Raw genomic sequence first — 18,679 nt, forward strand, 5'->3', positions numbered from 1 at the left:
TATTTATGAAGAGATTGGCATCTTGCTCCTTGGAGCTTGGTTTTTAAGCATTACATGTCAAAATACATCCTTTTTCTGTTTTCTTTTGTCTTACCGAGCTATTGAGATTGACTTTTGAAGATATGTTTTCTTTCTAACCATATAAAATAGACACCCTATCAAATAAATATTACATCTTTTCATCCCGTACACAAGAGGAGTGGTTTCTGAACAACTTCTAGTAACTGCTTGTGCTTAGAAAGTGTGACTGAGGTCATCGCCCAGCAGAGATCTATGCATAAGGTTAATGGAGCATGCACAGCCTGATAGAAAGTTAATTTATTTTATGTCAGTGCTTGGAAAACTGAGGCCTAAGCAATGATGGCATGAAGATTGCCTAGCAAGTGTAAGTCATACGATACAATAATGATGCAATAATGTATCCTTAGAGAGTGTATATTTTTATGCCTGTGAGAGGGTTTCTCCACTTATTTTTGTCTTGGGTGATGACGTAATTCTTTAGCACTTCCTGTGGCTTGTGTTTAAGAGAGAGATCTATTTTCTAGTGACCCTTCATTAAAATGCTGAAAATGAAACATATAAAGTTTTCTCCAAACACCCTTGTTATTCTTGAGAAGAAATGTCTCTTTTTCTTGCTCAGGGGTTCCAGACCTTTTATTGTATCCGTTGACGATATCATGTTTCAGAGGCCAGTGGAGGTTGGATCCTTATTACTGCTTTCCGGACAGGTAGGAGTTGATTTCTTTTTGAAAAGGAGAAAGACTTATCTTTGCTGTAGTCACTGTTAATCACTGATAATGAATGGTGCATTATGAGATTATATATGCATTATATATATTAATTACTATATATAGGAATATGCATTATATTATTATAACTTTTCTTGTTAAACAGTGCAGTGAAGTCTGTTACAGTTTTTCAGCGCCAATGATAAATTACGAACTATAACTCTTGTCTTAATTGTGTAGGTCTGTTACACAGAAAAAAACTACATCCAGGTTAGAGTACACAGTGAGGTTTATGATGCAGATACCAGGGAGCACCAGACAACCAATATCTTCCATTTCACATTTATGTCAGAAAATGAGGTCCCACAGGTTGTCCCCAAAACTTATGGAGGCAAGTATCCAATTAATGTGTTGTCATCATAACTCTGTAGACAAGACGGCTTGCTTTCTGTTGCAACGTTGGTCATTTTAGTAGATGAACTATTGGCATTTGAAGAATTTAACAGGATTTCATGGCAAACCACATTTATTTTATGCTTTGATGACAGTGTGGATTGCTGCTTAATCTTAGCGTTCTGTGTAGTTGCCCAGTATTGATACTAAGTTACTAATGCGATTCTCTTCTTTCTCCACTTTATTTCAGAGTCCATGTTGTATTTAGATGGGAAGCGACACTTTGCTGCAGTCATGAAAGAAATCTGACACACACTGAATGCTGCATCAGCAGTGTAGCAGCATGCTGTCTTGGAAGGAGTTGTCACCAGAGATGGCTAAACAGACAGGTGCTTGCAATTCTAAAAAAAACCCACCCCAAAACAAAACCCCAAATCAAACCTGAACCCCACAACAAAAAATAACTTTTTAGTGCTATTTATGTATTTCCATATATTTGGATTTTTTATTCTCTGCTACTAGGATTTGTTGAAATCTACTTTTACATGCCAATGCTAGGAAAAAAGACTGAAAAAATACGATCTTAAGCTTTAGGTAGCTTCTCTTTGTCTACTTTGAGAGATCTCATTACGACCTTTGCTGTCTTGTCACCATCTGCCTTCTTTCCCTTAGTAGCTCTCCTCTGTGTTTCCCTGATAAGGGATAGAAGTTCTATCAGAAAAATGTGTGCAGTAAGTAGATACACACAGATGAAGCCATTTGACCTACATTCTTGTGTAAATTAGGTTTAGGGTCTTATTTTTTTTTTTTAACAAGGACACATGCATCTGGGCAGCAGCATAAGCTCAGAAGTTACTAGTGTGTGCACAAGGTAAAGCAGGTGTTTCCCATCAGCTGGGATTTTACAAGGTTGTTGCAGCTTCTGTTTTGGATGGTTTCATGTTCCCTTGGGAGGAAACTGATTTTTGCAATGAAATGAGGTGGCCAGATGGTTTCTTTTGGCATTCTGTTTGTGTACAGCCAGTCCTTGCCAGCCTCTTCTAACGTTTTTGGTGGGTTTTTTTTTTTTTTTTTTTGGGTATAACCGTGAGTTCCTTAATGAATGATTTCTCATGGCCTGTGGAGTAGAGATCTGATTGGTGAGATTGGGTGGGACTGGGAAGTGGCATTGTGGAGCAGAACGTTTTGATTTGTTAGGGACTGGGAGCAGGAAAGGTAAAATGCTGCTAAAGTGGTAATGGTTATGTTTGATGCAGGAGTTAGGGCTCCAGAGAATCTGTGTTGAGCAGCTCTGAGCAGTGGGAGGATTTTTATCCTACTGAGGGGTGGTACAGCTAGAGGACAGCCTCCTCAGCTGGATTATTTGTCTGGTTCCTTGGCAGACAGTAACGAAATACGAGTATTGCACAGCTTTAAAGGTTGTCAGGTTTACCTGTGAAGGACAGAGTGATTCCCCACCACAGAGGGGACGCCACGGTGGACATAACTATGGCGTATAAGTAACAGGAAGAAAGTTCTTGATACTGAAGTGCTTCTGACCTAGTGAATAAAGTTTTAATTATCTCTGATATCGGGCAGATAAAGCCCAACATCCTGAAATTAGGAAGGTGAGTGGATGGGAGGCATCAGCTTTTAGCAGTGAGGAAGATTAGTCACAAGCACAAAATTGGACTTCTGATACCTTCAAATCAGGACGGATATCCTGTCTGGTCAAGATATCCAAAGAGGAGTAGCTGGGCTCCATGGTAGGTTAAATGGATGAAATATGATGTCTTAAATAATACATGAGAATAGGCTCCAGCTTCCCTGCGAGGTTTAAAATGTTTTGAAATCAGGAAGCAGCAAGTAGAAACGATGTGAATCAGCACAGATGCATGAAACAGGTTGATAAAATGAAGTAACTTGTTGAAATTTTATTTCTGAGTAAGAAGGTTTTTGAGAAATTCACAATTAGGACCAGCTTCCTTTGGTGGTAGGATAGCATGAAGTTCCTGGCTCCTAACAGCTGATTGCTATTCACGTGAGGAGAGTGAGCATTGTAATAACCAGCATGTTGTTATACCTCAGCCTTTCCTCTCCAGGATTTGGCTGCCTGTACTCCTAAGTTAGACAGCTTTCCAGTGGAGGCACGGGGGTGTTGCCTGATGCGGATCAGATTCATGCATCGCAGTGACAGTAAGCTCTTGGTTCCTTACATAGTTTCTCTCTTCAGCTACCCTCCAGTGCTGATTCAGCTGCGTGATGTTACAGTCTTTTTCTTTAATGGTTATGACACTGTGGATATGTATTGTATTTTCTGCTTTTCTCCTTTTAAAAACTCTTTGGAAGCTGAATATGCCTGACTGACCACACACGTAAAGAACTGAAATTCTATCCCAGCTTCTTCCCCCCTTGCTTCATGGATCACCGTTGGCTATTAAAAACTGAGTGGGAAGGCAGGCAGTGAGGGATCTGTTTCAGAACTATGGATTACTCCTGGCTATCTGCAGGTTTTCGTCATTGACCCAGTGGTCCTACCTGCGTCACTTTTGTATAACGTTTGCAAGCTGAGGGGGTACCAAGTTCTTCCTCTGCTGCCTTTTCAGCTGTATTTATATATGAATTTGTCATGATTTCTAAATTCAGCCTTCGGGAAGGGATTGGAGAGGAGAAAAAGAGGTAATAGAGTAGGGAGCAAGGCATGACATCAAAACCTCTGGACACAGTGAAGAAAATGAATCCCACAAATGAAGATGCTTAGAAGAATTAGTGTGTTTTCAGAGTTCATGATAACTTAATCATGTACCACAATCACAGTAGTTACAGGAATGTATGTACAGTCATACAGAATGTGTGCGTGTGTGTATATATATACGTATGTAAAAGATATAAAATATATACAGTAATAAACAGAAAGACCTAGAATATGCGCTCACATATTTTTTTTACTCGGAGGAGGTAACTCCAAGTTGTCACCCTCTCTGGTAACAGGCTAAATGTATCTCTGTTCAAGGGTATTATTTATGCATGTTGCTGTATACCTTTGTGTGTGAGAGAAAATTGTTCTCAGATCTCACATTCAGAATTAAAATGTTTTAACATAGTAGTTCATGTTGAGTTTATATTGCAACTTAATGACCAACCCGTCACTGCTGTAAGTGACCGTTACCACACAAGCCTAAAGGTAGCGGTAGAAAATATTTTTATTTATTGTGAACCTATCTGTGTAATTGGCTGCGGCTCTGCAGTGGGAAGTAAATGTTTCTGTGCCCATCGCATCTTGGCATACAGTGAGGAGGAGGGAGTCTGTGGTAGCTGGATTGCCTCCCCTAACCCTCTCAGTAGTTAGTGGTGATATAAAAGGAGATTTCTGTGGGACTGGCTGAGCTCAGTGCCTAAAAAAGCACTTTGTTTTAAATGTTTTTCTGTGTCTAAAAAAAACATTAAAATTACTTACTCATACTTACTGTAACCGCTTCTGGTAGCCCTTCTTCAAATACGCACGATTCCTTTGCAGCCACGTCGCGGTGTACGGCATTCTGGGAAGAAGCTTACTGGAGCTGGTGCAGCACGGGCCGCTGTGCGAGGGTGCAGTTCAGAAACTTGCTCTCAACTTTCTGCATGCTTAGTTGGTTTTACTGCACGTTCAATGCAGTAAATACTCAGCTTTCACGTAAATACTCAGCTTTCATGAAAGGGAAACTGGGGACTCCTTTTGTGGAAGGTGAAGTTGGATGACGATACCTGCATCGAAAATACACTGGAGCACTTGCCCTGGCCGCGAGGGATCCTCGTCCCTGCAGGCCTCCTGTCCACAAGGCCGGAGGCGCTTCTGGGCATTGGCTGCTCCTTACTCAATTTTATCTTCTGTTACGTAGCAGAAATGGGAGATGTCTGGAGGAGAGGAGCACGGCTCTGGGGGCTGGTGCTTGGGGCACTCAGAAAGGAGAGCGGTAGGGGTTCTGGTCCCTGCTCACGGTGTCACTTCTTTACCTGGTAACTGCTCAGCAGAAAATTCAGGTGCTGTCCTGCAGCAGGGACCAGTCCCCCAGGCCTTCTGTGTCTGCCAGGCTGGTGGGGAGCCTACGAGGGGGTCATCTCCAGAATTAAATGCTGCTAAAAGTGAGTTTCTTCCTTACAGGCGTCGCAAGTAGGCTAGCGCCAGGGCTCTGCACTGCAAGAGAGGCAGGGCTGCCTGCCTGGGGAGGCAGAGCTTTCTCGGAGCATCTGCGGGTGGTGGGGCAGCATCAGGGGGTGTTGCTCAGTGAGGTAGGCTTGCTGGAGTGCCCGTCCAAAGGCGGCGGCGGTGGGGTTGTCACAAATGTTCCTAGCCAGCAAATCCTTATGATCCCAAACCCACAGGCTTCAGTGCTTCTCCCTCCCTGCCCCCTGCCGAGTTTCCAATATTATTCTTCTATTCAGGGATCTCATCTCCTGTCCGTCGGTCTCCCTTTTTCCTGGAGGCACAGTGGAACTGAGGATCTCCCTTTATTTCCCACTCTGCCCCCAAACTCCCACTTCTCCCCCTCAAACACCAGCACTTCTGCATTTTTTTTGCCCAGTCTTTTCCTTCCTAAGCTTCCCTACCAGCATATCCAGATCTCTGTAAAACCCCATTCTCTCTTTCCACAGAAATAATCTTTCATTTCAAATATGTCATGTGACGTAGCGATTCAGATTTTTGCTTAAGGACTATTTCCCTAAGACTTATTCCTATTGAACTGCTTTTAAAAAAAAAAAAAAATTTCTTAGGCATTTAGAGGGCTGGGGCCTTCAAATTTGGCACAGCTACGCTGCTGTGGACCTAAACCTGCAACGTTCGAAGCGTGCAGACGGCCTCAGTTTTCTTCAGTCAGTAAGAGTTCTCCGTCCTGTTTTCTTTTCTCAGCTCAGGGTTCGTACAGCTTTCGACGTCTCCTTTGGTTTGGTGCTCTTGCTGCTGTGCTTGCCACAGCGAAACAGCCTGTGGTTTTGTTGCCGTAACTCGCTGCTCACCTGGCTCCCCACGGAGCCGTGGGCTGGACGGAGCGCGTTCAACGCGCGGGTGATGATAACTCGTCTCTGTCTTCCTAACGTCTCATTTGCTGCCTTAGCGCAACAGAGGTGTTTGCTGCTGGGAGAGCAGCAGGCGCGAACGAGAGCGACCTGGCTGGAGAGGCAGGCAAAGCCGCTGAGGAGGAGGGCACAAGCGCTATACGCGAGTGCTAGGCGTGCTTTGTGCCTCGGGCTGCTTAGGAATAGCCATGTAATAGCTGGGCCTGCCTTCGTCACGCTTGCAGTTGCTTGGAGTTACTTGAATGTTCTCCGTGTTGATGATGGGTTTTTTGTGCTTCAGGGCTGATAAAGGCTGTAAACAACATCCCAAGTAGAATTCAAGCAGCTGATTTACAGCCTAGTAATGTGAGAAACGGCCTCTCTACGTGCTGCCCTCTGGTCTTTGAGATCACACGGGCTGGAGCAGCACATTAACAGCCTTTGGCGTTGGTCCCGCCGTGCCTGCGTTCCCCTCTGGATGGGATCAGGAGCTCCTTCTTTCCCCAGGCCTCGCAGGGATGGGGGAGCTGGGGCTTGGGGGAGCTCTGCTTGCTCTGGCCGGGCTTCCCTCTGCGCTGGTCACGCGCTGAGGTGTTCCTTGTATCGGAGCTGAAGCAAAAGTCAAGCAGCCGCTTCTGCGCTCTATCTGGGGTGACTAATCTGGAGAGCTGCTCAATACTCACCAAAGTCTACAAAATCAGGTAACTTTACAGTGAGAGCGCAACTGCTGGCCTCGTTCTGCAGAACTGTACTGAAGCGTCTGTGTACAGGGAAGGGAGCTGTATAGTCTGGTGGGGGAAGGGGAAGCAAGTTCTCATGACCGGGGGATCCAACCAAGAGCCGTAACGTAGCGGTGCTGGACTGGAGCAGGGAGGAAGCCGCCGCTGTGGCCTTTTCAAGGACGACCCTGGTGAAGGGCTGACACTGACTTCGGGTGCTGTTTTTCCAGTTGCACAGACTCTAGAACACCACGTTAAAAAGAGGGAGAGGGGGGAAGGAGCAAGAGAAGACGTTCTTACGAAAGGGATCTCCACTGCACACAAGTATAAAGTACGCCTTACATGGAGATGTTCTTTTTTCCCTTGGAAATAGAAATTCACGTACATGAGCCACAAGAGTTTCTGACCGTCGCTGGACACATCAATGCTAGTCTTGGGAAAGACTACAATTCCTCCCTTAAAACTAGGAGCCACGGTTAACGAGTGGATCAGCGCAGGACACTAACCACTGTGTCCATCTGTTATCAGTGTAGGGTCAGGGAAAATATTCAGACCGTGTGAAATGGAATCGATCTTATCAGCGTATACACTACACATACAAGCATGGGGGGAAAAAAAATAAATCACTGGTTCAGCTCTTGAATCACATGAACTGGCAGAGCTGTTATTATTTCAGTGCAGTTGTACTGATCTATGTAGTGTAGGATATGTTCTTACTAGTTTAAAAATGTTTTCCAGCTCTGGACAGACTGGAAATTTAATTCAGCAACTCTAACTTATTCCTGGCTTCTGGGTTAGCTGCTATTGCCTCCAGACTACAGACTAACGTACCGTAACCAAGTGGCTCTTTTCTAGCTGTAGCTCCTGGAACGTGACCAAGACGACAAGATTTTTGCAGAAATTAAGTCATCTATCAATAGCAAAAGTCATTACTCTAAGCCTGAGATGCTAAGAGAAGTAAATTTTGGGAAAACCAAGCATCTAAACAAGGCTTACAGGGAAAACGTGTCTTTCACAAGAACACTCTCTGATAACGAATGAGGTACCCATGCTTCACGCAGGTTAGACTCCTGTTTAAGCAACAAGACCTTTAATGGTCTACTGCAGTTACATATTAGTCAAACTCATGGAAGTAACAAAATTAATGGAATTTTATTGGCAAAAATCAAGTTGACTGTGACCTATGTAATTCAACAGAAGCAAGCCTCAGTTTAGTTTATCAAAATACTTCAGTTTTCCAGCTGGATCTGGAATTATCTGTACAAGAAAGAAAATGAAACTGTTAGTCTAAAAACAAAACCACGCAAACCCAACAAACTATAAAACCAGAACAGCATAGTATTTCCTAATACGATGCTAAAGCCAACCCACACAAGCAACACTGAAGAGTAATTTATCAGTTGACTTGATACTCTATTACTGTTTATCTCTAAAGGTACCTAACAGCAGTAAGCAGAAAGATTTAACTAATTGGGGGAAGAGAGAGTGCAGCCTACCAAAGGAAGAATTTTGACAGTTGGGAGTGCATACATCCCTGTTGTTTGCCCCAAAAGCAAGGTATTTTAATAAATTAGCGCCTGTAATCCAGAGTCTTAGAATTTACTTACAGTTCTTCCCTTGGCCACCACACTCTCATGGCTTCCTCTGGTTTGATCTAATTAAATCAAACACATTTAGAAGGCATTGCTACATCTTCGAGAAAGTCTTTTTGAACTACTCTGCTGTTTAAATTATGTGCATCTTTTGCACAGAGAAGAAAGAGAGTGCTTATGTATTGTTTTAGATCTTTAAATTGGTAGTATTGGAGCTGTTAATCTTAGCATTGTAAGACTGTTTTTCAGAAAATATGTTCATGTCATATTATTTAGGTAATCCATGGTTATGGAGGGCAGAACTTTTCAGTGCTAAAATATGTCTGTTAGGCCAGCCAGCCCTCTTTCATTTTGCAGGCTTGATATCCAGCTTTCCCTACTAAGACACTCTTCTGCTAGCTTGAAAGGTGACTCCTAGCCTCAAGTCATCCTGGGAAATTTTCATATCCAGCAAAGAACATGGTTTAACATTCCACTGTTTTTACTATCGATTAAATGCTCACTACTCTGCGTAGAGACTGCTGGGACTTGCTTTTTGTTGAGAGAGCTCTTAAACAACAACGCTCTGTCATCACCAGATGGTTCAGAAGAAAGCCACATGCTCAAATAAATGACAGTGATCTCATCTGAACTAGGTGGCTCAGACCTCTAGTGAAAGTTTCATTATTCTGCTGAGGCTTGATCCCACACAAACGAGTTCAATGGGTGTTTATCTGAACCCTAGCTCTTTTGCTTGTAGGCGAGTGGTAACAAAGGAGGAAGAGCTATTGGCAGCAAAGCAGCGCTCTCTGCTGGAGTTCTGACAGGGACACGCTGGCTCTGTTAGACACTACAGCAGCCTGGGAACTTGCATCTTTCTTTTTTTGGGTAGTGCCTAGGATCCACAAGACTTGAAAGAGCCAAGAATTTATATGGACAAATAACCGAGAAGACAGGACAGGCTCAAGAGTTTCCAACTTCCTCTCGTCAGGTGTTAACAGGAAAAAAAAGTTCTTGATCACAAACTCAGTGCTGCTCAAGAGAGTTCACACACAGGGAATTTAAAACAACTGGAATACGTCTAGTGTGAGGGAAATGAGCTCCTAATGAAATCAGTAGTAATCCAAAAGCTGTCTATAATAATGTAAGTTTACTCATATCAGCTCATTGAAAGTTGCAAAGACTTTGGATTTGGCTTTAGTGGAAATGATAACCGAGTGTTTTCTAGTAGTACGTGCATTTAAATATGAACAGTGACTTACTGTTTCACTGCCAGGTTTCCAACCAGCAGGGCAAACTGGAAAAAAAAAAAAAAAAAAAAAAGGACAAAGTTAGTAAAAGTATTTTCACACATACACACACACTTTTGTGGACTTAATATTCTCTTTCTGAACTTGAAGTAAAACAGCACACAAGTGTTAATATCTGCAGCTATTAAATACACAGTATTCTTTATACACGGGATGGTGTCTTAACAGTTTATACCTGATACCACCTACCACTTCTGTTAACTGGAAACTGCGTATCTCTGGATGGATGTCTATGCCTTGGCTGAATTCTCGTGCCCTTCTAGACAAAATGCTGGCAAAGCAGTATCTGAGAATGAACACCTATTCTAGTAGAAACAAATGTTTCATGATAAAATTCAGGTGACTACACAGAGACCTACCTACCTTTCTTTAAAACCAATGCTAGGGGAAATTTTTTAGCACAGAAATCAGTTCACGGATTCCACACGAGACTGAGTGATTTTATTTGAAGCCTTGCTCAGGAGTAAAAGGGATGATAGCATGCGGTTAACATGCAGCGTGGCCCTCTGCCCACCTGTACAGTTGCACATTCCGGAGTGAAGCTCTGATCTGTTCAGAGCTCTCCCTCTGAGGCTTTAGCCCAATGAGTTATGCCATATTACACTGTTTTAAGGCATGCTGTCAGACAAAATACCACAAAAGCAATCAGGAATTGTGGAGAACTTTTTTTCCCTGTTCTGTGCAAAGAATCCAATAAGGCATCTAGGGAGGCTCTCCTAAGCATTCATGCAAAAGCTGGTGAGATTCCACGTACAGCTGCAAAAAAAGCGTACTCTGGAAAAAAAATGTACTCTGGAAACACACTGTAGATCAATATTCTGTACGACAGCTTTGTAACTAAATAAGAGAGGTTAAATTTCCTTAGTCAAATGTGCATAGCCTAAGTATCAGCATTTATCTTTTAAAATCTGTACAGCAAAGCATAATAATGATTTGTACCTTCAGATAAAGGTACTTTCAAATGCCAAGTGAGACTGAGTTGAAATGGAAGTTAAGCTGCTGAACACGTGTATTAATATTTAAACAAATCTTTAAAAAAACGCATGTGTGTATTTAAACATCTTAGTTAAAGAAATGTGAAAAGTTCACCCTATACTTGAACTGGGGGGAATATGAATTCTTGAGATAAAGTAATGATCTGAAGCCAGTGAAAGCCTTTGTCAGGGGAAGATGAGCACATATCATTTGTAAAGAAAACACAAATAATGGCGGTCGAACCTTCACAGTATCACCATGTATCTTGACATAGAATCATAGAATCGTTAAGGTTGGAAAAGACCCTGAAGATCATCGAGTCCAACCGTTAACCCAGCACTGCCAAGTCCACCACTAAACCATGTCCTCGAGCACCACGTCTACCAGTCTTTTAAATACCTCCAGGGATGGGGACTCACCCACTTCCCTGGGCAGCCTGTTAAACATGACATGAAGCACTCTCAATTACCCGTCACAGATCCTCAATGAATGACACAGGACAAAGATGGCCTGCATCTCAATTATTTTAGTATGCCATAATGTACTGAAATATTATTGGGCCTGATTCTTCATGGCCTCATATTTTGTACAGATTTATGCTTGTGACAGATGGTACATAACGCCTCAAGTCAGACTAAGGAATGCTTTATGCTCTGCATTCTCATGGATGTGAAGCAAAACGTGAATTACTACGCTAGAAACAACCTATGGAGGTACCAGGACCACAGAATCTTGTAGCAGGGCAATCGAACCAGTTCATTCACTGCACGAGGCTAGTTTCTAATGCTACTGAGTACCTTTCTTCCAAAAAGCTACAAATACAGCTTCCAGTCTAAGTAAAACAATCTTCAACAGTAAAGTATTTAAAAGAGCACCTTCTCCATGTTTGTCTGTGTACTGGAATGCTTGTACTAAACGAAGCGTTTCATCCACTGATCTCCCAACAGGAAGGTCATTCATTGTGATCTGGCGAAGGATTCTCTTATCATCAATAATGAAAAGGCCTCTGTGAAAACATTTTTTGTATGTGTGTTAGGAAACAGAACTAATTACAGTGTTGCGTTTACACACTATTTTATGTCTGCTGGATAGGAGAATCTGATCTCTGCAACCACCACACAATACCCGCCACCTTAGAATACTACTAACCTACTATTCTTTACCTGGGCTATCAGACGACATGAGCTGAGGGTAAGTTAAAAACAAAAAAGGATACTTCTCTGCAGAACATAAAACTAAGCTTTGACAGGCCCTGCCAGGGGATGCTGCAGATGCTATGATGTTACAGGGATCCCAAAAGCAACTAATCAAGTTTATGAAAGATGTATCTCTTGAGGCCATTAGCTACCCTTAGGGTCTTGACTCCACTTGGACTTGGGAGGTCCCCGAGTAACTGCAATTCCGGGGAATTCTGCATGTTGCCCTGCCTGAGGTATCTGCTGCTGACTGCTGTTAAACAGGATATTAACCTCCACCCCTGTTCTGACTCATTATGACTATTTTTTTGTGTTCTTCAATATTTAGTTTGTCCCTCGGCATAAATCCCCAAGTAAAAACTGCTCTCAAAGAAAAATTTCAAATGCTTCTCTAGATATAAAGTAGTAAGTACTAACGTGGCAAAAAAAAGAAAAAGAACAGTAACCAAGTGAAATACCTAAGTGTATGCCCTTGATCTTCCAGATATACTCCGTAATCCTTTGAAATCTGGTGCGTCAAATCTGAAAGAAGTGGAATCTTCATAGGTCCGAGTCCTCCTTGTTTTCGAGGAGTGTTAATCCTTCGAAAGAAATGAGATACAGATGTATTTCTCATAAAGGTTTATATTCCCTACGCAAAGTTAAAAGTCACATACCAGAAAGGTACAGACAGAAGGATTTAGTGCAAGTGACGTTTTTTTTTTGTTCTGCACACAAGGGAGATGAATACCACTTATGGTTTGAGCAAAATGTTCAGTAGATCTTTTGCAGGTTTTGGCCACATCTATTAACAATGACCTCTTTCTTATCAGTCATATTCGCTTTATGCCAACGTGGCCATGAATTGGGACAGTGTGCTGCATTTACAGATACTTGCGTCCTTATATCTTTTTTTTTTTTTTTTTATATTTGTAGTATTTTTTGGACTGAGACATGATATATTTCAAGCAATACATATTAAACAAGCTTCAAAGATAAAGGTACTTTCATGCACTAGGGTTAAAAATTTGTACCACTTGAAAAACATTTTGAACATTTGTATCAATAGCGTCATGCCTTTACACATTATGATATACCTACATAGGCCACAAATCTGGGGATACAGTTCTTCAACTAAGATGGACCCATGAATAATTTTTAGCGAAAGACAAGGATAAGATACATACCATGCTAAGTGAGTGAACTTGGAGTCCACAGAGCATGCTACTACTTCGGTATTTATTGCTCTGAATTCTTCAATTCTGTCACTGAAGGCGATTATCTCAGTTGGACAGACAAATGTGCTAGGTAATTTAAGACAAGATAAGGTCAAAATTTCATGAAACATCCAGTAAGTTCTCTGTTTAACTTAAAACTGTGGATTTATCGTAAATGATTTCAGCTTTTACTTATTTTTTATTGCTTCTTCAAGTATTTAACCGAAATGCTGCCTGACAAATCTTCCAGACGCAGACTCCAGCTTACTAACAGTTTATTACTGAAGATTATAAACCTACAGTTAGATTACAATCTGGATACAAGTGTTTTTACAGTTACTTTATGAAGTATGACTTTATGAATATTAAGTAGCTGAATTTAAGCACAATATGCCATTTCTTTCGGAGGCACATAGTGTAATTTGTGGTTACTGTGCATGCCTGCAGATTTTAACTATTTTGACTTGAACTTTTTCCACTACAGAAGAAATAAAGTGGTAAAGATCACAATTTCTAGGGCCTTGAAGCTAAGGGCCAAGAGCCACGTTATTTCCTTTATGATATTAAGGTAGTTATGCACCTCTGTTCTCTTTTGTTCATTTTGTGGAAAAGAATGGGATTGTCCGGTAGAAAGCAGAGATGTTTTCACTCAACCAGCGAAGTTACTGCATTCCAAATAAAGGAGGGTAATGTTAAGTGTTCTTGGGATGTTATGGGATAAGCTTGAAGGGAAAATGCCATCTCTTAGATACACTGCATACACTCTAGAAAATACAGATGGGATGCTGTCTTCTATTTGCAGCAGTGACTTACAGCACCACACAGAACGTAAAGGTTGCTCGCCTGGGTACTACAGACAAAGTTATTTTTTTGTGTGGAGACACAAATTTGTGGACACGCTTATTCGGAAAAAGATTGCATTACAATTTTACCAATGCATGATGAAAACACAAATGCAAAGAATGTACTTTCTTCTGTCACTCCTTTCTTCTCCCCCAAACCCTTACCAAACAAAAAAACCAAAACCTCAAAAAAAAAAGAGAACAATTAATGAATTACGAGTCTAGTGTAGCTGCATTCAGTCTTGGTATGTCTCCAGTGGTCTTACTTACAAGTCAAGAGGATAGAAGAAGAAGACAAGATATTTTCCTTCATAATCTGTTACTTTCAGCTCTTTAAACTCTCCATTAATGACTGCTGTTCCTTCCCAGTAAGGTGCTGGCTTGGAGACTGAAATACAAAGAACGTTCAATTAAAAGTCAGAATGTGAAGCACGTGTTCAAACAAAGCAGTTCATTAGCCAGCTTGCGTGCAAGGACAACTCTTCTTCCTTTCGCTTGAAAAACAACCTACTGCACACAGTTACAAAACGAAACTTTCTTACTGCTTTAAAAAGTCCACAGCTGGCAGAGGGTACAGGACGATGAAGAAACGCAGGTTTCAGTACACGTGGAAAGTAAATAATTTGACCAACTTGTGCTGACACGTGAGCCCTTTGAATCACTGATAATCAAGGCCACACAAACCTTATCGGGGCATACCGAACAAACCATGGGTGCGCTACCGGCTCATGGCAGAACATCTGCTAGACTGAAGGAGAAGCTGCTTCAGGAACCCTCACTATTTTGTTAGGCATAGCTGTTGTGAATCAGAAGCGTAAGATGGTTCAAATTCACATTGTTACTTTTTAGCCACAAAAAACTACCTGGAATTCAAGTCCACAAAAAATACATGCTACAACTTGTTTAGAGACAAATGCCTAAAAATGCAGGTTAAATTAAAACTCCTAAACAAACTGTAACTTGAAGATAGCTGTATTTAAAAAAAATCCAATTAAAACACATGAAATGTATTTACTGTTGCTATCAAAAGGGATTAACCTTGAATTTAAAATACTAAAAATGATTCTGCCAGGTACTATTTTCATAGTAATGTGAATTCTGAGACAGAGGGTAGGGTATGCTGGAGATACAAGGTGATCTGAATGCACTTGTGATGTCAAGGACATTGATGTACAGCCCCAAGAAATCAGGGAAATGCTGCTGAGAAAAATACATGGAATCTTAATTAGGACCTGGACGATGACTGCGTTGTTGGGCTCTCCTTTTCTCAGGACAACCCCCAGCTACAGAATGCAGTTAGTGAGGATGTACAACAAGGACTGCAAAAAAAATACCCCAAATCATCAGAGAGACCGTGCCCGTGAACGGGAAGGCAGCCTGCTTTGGTTTCACTTGATGTAACCCACAAGGGACGCAGCAATAAAAGTACAGAGAGCCAGCAGGCATGACTGATAATTTCAGTTTACATGTTTTTGAAGAAATGCTCTTCTTCCTCTCAAGTCTTCTGCAGAATTCTTTCTGACCAGATTCCAAGCCCTGGACTGCTAATGTTTTTTTTGTTGAGTCTTTGCAGGTATGGGACTATTTTAAAGTGAAAGCAAGGATTAATATCCAAGCTATTTCTCCAAAAACGTTTCAAATATGTTGCTCTTTAAAAAATAGTGACACCCCAAATCTAATCTCTGTAGAAAAACATTCTTTTCAACTGACCTTCAGATTACTAGGGAGAAGGAAAAGAAATTAAGTAAGGTATGTTGTATCTTGACCCATTTTTAAATGAAGGTCATATTTTTGGTTTAAAAATACTTGCATAAAATGCTGTGATAACTTACATTACAAAGGGAGGAAAAACCAAACAAAATTGGTTATGCATATCTTGACTCGTTCTCCATTTTTCTCATGGCATCTGTTTGCAAACGTTTATAATGGAAGTTATGCCCTGGCTCGGTAGAGGAAAAGGATTTAAAGCTGTAAAATCTCACAGCAAAGATCGTTTCTACGCAACTCCTCTCCATTCCCTGTGCCGCAGGACGGGACTTTTGGAGAGCACCTGACCGCCTGAACAGATGCTCCTGGACGTCTCACCCCGACTCAATTAAAGATGCTTGCACCCGGGCCTGCCATAAAGCATTTAAATCACAAGAGCGAGCGGGCACAAAGGCAAGGGATGAACCAAGCCCAGTAATAACAGGCAGACGCTACGAGAGCTGACTGTTCAGTACTTCCCATCAGAGCGTGAGCACGAAACGCTTCTGTACGTTGCTCACAGCATTTCCCTTAACTCGCCTGCTGTTTCTGGAACCACAGACCTTGCTAAATGCCTGTGAGGCGTTAAACTCGCTGCCTGTTTACCAGGGTAACAGCGCAGGCCTGGAAGGGGCGGTGGGCCCTTCCCTCCGCCCGCCCCGGGAGGCCGCCGCGGCCCGAGCCCGACGCGGGGCAGGGCGGGCGCTCGGGAGCCGCGGGGTGGGCGGCGGCTGCCGCCGCTTCCGCGGGGACCCCCCGCGACCAAGCCGCGCCGCCGCAGGGAGGCCGCGGGGGATCCCAGGAGGGAGGCAGGGCCGCAAGGCCGCCGCGCCGCGCTGCCCCTGCGCCGGCGGCCGCAGGGCGCCCCCCGGCCGGCGCGGAGGGCCGATGCGCTCGGCCTGACGTGGCGCTGCCCGCCGCCCTCCCGCCCGCTGCGCCCGGGGAGGCCGCCGCCGCCGCCCCCCGCCCGCCCCGGGGCCCTTACCGGCCCCCCGCGGGCTCCCCGCTGCCCCGGCAGCCCCGGTCCCGCCCGGCACCTACTCTTGGCCTGGCTGAGGTGCAGCGAGTGGTCGGAGACGGGCAGACGAGCCGCCTCCCCGGGGTACACCTGTCCCCCCGCGTAGTAATGGCACTGCTCGTCCCCACGCTGCCGCGCCGACCGCGGCTCCTCCGCCTCCGCCTCGCCTCCCAGCGCCGCCGCCAGCAGCAGCAGCGCCAGCGCGGAGCGCCGGGCCCTCGCCCCGCCGCCCGCCCGCAGCCGCCGCCGCGCCGCCTCCATAGCCCGCCGAGCGAGTGCACGTCCCCGCGGCGGCGGCGGCGGCGGGGAGGAGCTTGGCCGGTCCCCCCGCAGCCGCCGCCAGCCGCACGGCCCGGCCCCCCGGCCCCGCTCCCCGCCCCGCGGCGGCTGCGTGAGGGGAGGCGGAGGCCCGAGCCCCGCCGCGCTGCCCCCCCCCCCCCCCGACCGGGCCTTGCGCTGGGCCCCCCCGGCGCGGCCGGGGCCCCGTGGTTCGGCCCCGGAGGAAACGGTGGACGATGTACGCGTCTGGAGAAAAAGAGACAAGACAAACAGGCCGCCTGTGGGCAGGCACGGCGTGCGCGTAGCCGTGCGCGCGGCGGCGGAAGGGACCGCGCTGCCCGTGCGGGAGGTTTCCCGCCCGGTGCCTCTCGTACCTGTGGCAGCGCGGGTGCTGCGGGCATCTGATCGCTGCGGCCGTGCCGAGGCATGGCAAGCGCAACTTGGGCCTGCTGCCCCAACGAACGCACGAAAGGTGAAAAAGCATACTGCTTCAGGCCTGAAATCTTGAGCGGCCGCCAGCTGGGCGGCAAATGTGAATGAGCTCCCTGTCATGCACGTGGTGGCTGCACGAAGGGTGTGGTGAAACAGAAAGGAGGCTGCTAAGCGCCTTTTAATTCACAGAACCGCAGAATGGTTTGGGTTGGAAGGGACCTGTAAAGGCCATCTAGTCCAACCCCCCTGCAATGGGCAGGGACATCTTCAACCAGATCAGGTTGCTCACAGCCCCGTCCAACCTGACCTCGAATGTTTCCAGGGATGGGGCATCTACCACCTCTCTGGGCAACCTCTTCCAGTGTTTCACCACCCACATCATAAAAAATGTCTTCCTTATATCTAGTCTACATCTACCCTCTTCTAGTTTAAAACCATTACCCCTTGTCCTATCACAACAGGCCCTGCTAAAAAATCTGTCCCCATCTTTCTCATAGGCCCCCTTCAGGTTCTGCAAGGCTGCTATAAGGTCTCCCCGCAGCCTTCCCTTCTCCAGGCTGAACACCCCCAACTCTTCAGCCTGTCCTCATAGGGGAGGTGCTCCAGCCCTCTGATCATCTTTGTGGCCCAGATGCCTCGGTTCAAGTTTGCCTCATGAGAGGTCATTTTGCTCAGTTCTGAGTAGACTGTGGTTCATATCACAAAACAGTTACATATTTGTCACATGCCAGCGTAGCTAGAAGGTAATTCAGTGGCGCATTAATAACAAGCAAGATTTTGAAGACAGTAAGTAGGCTGTGACAAGCAGCAGGTAAGGCTTTGCAGCACGGTGTCTGGTCGAACTAGGTTATGCTAGGCATATCTGTTAGACTGGGACAGTTCAGGTCATCTGTCAAGTGTATCTGTTAAACTGTAACCAGGATCCCTAAAAATTAACATGTGAGAGAGCTGGAGCTATCCCTTATTGAAAGTGGGGACACCATTGACCTTCTGTGCTTGGAGCACCGTGGGTGCCATCCTCTGGGAAAACCGGTGGCTCAGTAAAAAGCTTACCCCAGGCTGACCAAGTCAGGCTCTTCACAGAGGAGCACCTGCATCGCATCCTCTCTCTGCAGATGATTTGTGAGAAATGTACCTTCAGGACAGTACAGTACACACACCAGAATGGACAATTTCTCTCTTTTAAAAATGATACAGAACAGACACATAAAGAGCAGGGCCAAAAGAAAATGCTGAGGGATGTTTTCAAAGAATACAGGCT

At 44.6% G+C, this 18,679-nt stretch overlaps 2 protein-coding genes across 10 annotated transcripts in view; one reads left to right on the forward strand and one right to left on the reverse strand.

Annotated features, from left to right (window-relative positions):
- Positions 1 to 5,592, forward strand: part of ACOT9 (acyl-CoA thioesterase 9) — a 31,036-nt gene extending 25,444 nt beyond the window's left edge. For 3 of the 7 annotated variants that reach the window (XM_087757004.1, XM_087757002.1, XM_087757005.1), the window contains 3 exons: positions 641 to 728; positions 969 to 1,119; positions 1,372 to 5,587. In XM_087757004.1, the coding sequence (XP_087613130.1) occupies positions 641 to 728; positions 969 to 1,119; positions 1,372 to 1,430 (298 nt within the window). In that variant the 3' untranslated portion in view covers positions 1,431 to 5,587. Of the gene's footprint in view, positions 1 to 640; positions 729 to 968; positions 1,120 to 1,371 lie in introns of all 7 variants that reach the window. The other 4 variants (XM_087756999.1, XM_087757001.1, XM_087757000.1 and 1 more) reach the window with 3 other exon arrangements.
- Positions 5,593 to 7,986: 2,394 nt separating this feature from the next.
- PRDX4 (peroxiredoxin 4) lies at positions 7,987 to 17,008 on the reverse strand. 3 transcript variants are annotated; one of them, XM_087758836.1, is made up of 8 exons: positions 16,731 to 17,008; positions 14,214 to 14,331; positions 13,072 to 13,188; positions 12,364 to 12,486; positions 11,585 to 11,715; positions 9,687 to 9,721; positions 8,461 to 8,507; positions 7,987 to 8,110 (listed from the first exon to the last, which is right to left on the reverse strand). In XM_087758836.1, the coding sequence occupies exons 1-8, from the start codon at positions 16,966 to 16,968 to the stop codon at positions 8,107 to 8,109; spliced, it is 813 nt and encodes a 270-aa protein (XP_087614962.1). In that variant the 5' UTR covers positions 16,969 to 17,008; the 3' UTR covers positions 7,987 to 8,106. The 3 variants fall into 3 exon arrangements, with proteins under 3 accessions (XP_087614962.1, XP_087614961.1, XP_087614963.1); XM_087758835.1 differs by lacking the exon at positions 8,461 to 8,507; XM_087758837.1 differs by lacking the exon at positions 7,987 to 8,110 and having other exon boundaries at positions 8,457 to 8,507.
- Positions 17,009 to 18,679: the final 1,671 nt, after the last annotated feature.

The sequence above is a fragment of the Nipponia nippon genome, unplaced genomic scaffold, assembly GCF_047370975.1.
Source record: "Nipponia nippon isolate SJK-2023a ecotype South Korea unplaced genomic scaffold, ASM4737097v1 scaffold_2, whole genome shotgun sequence".
Lineage (NCBI taxonomy): Eukaryota > Metazoa > Chordata > Aves > Pelecaniformes > Threskiornithidae > Nipponia > Nipponia nippon.

Bases quoted from the DNA above. Each gene is read 5' to 3' on its own strand.
- PRDX4 (XM_087758835.1), bottom strand. From the start codon at position 16,968: ATGGAGGCGGCGCGGCGGCGGCTGCGGGCGGGCGGCGGGGCGAGGGCC. The intron at 12,487-13,071 runs GTATGTATCTTA...TTTCTTTCGAAG, and splicing joins AAGTTCACTCACTTAGCATG to GATTAACACTCCTCGAAAAC. The intron at 8,111-9,686 runs GTAAGTCACTGT...TTTCTTGTACAG, and splicing joins GGAAACCTGGCAGTGAAACA to ATAATTCCAGATCCAGCTGG.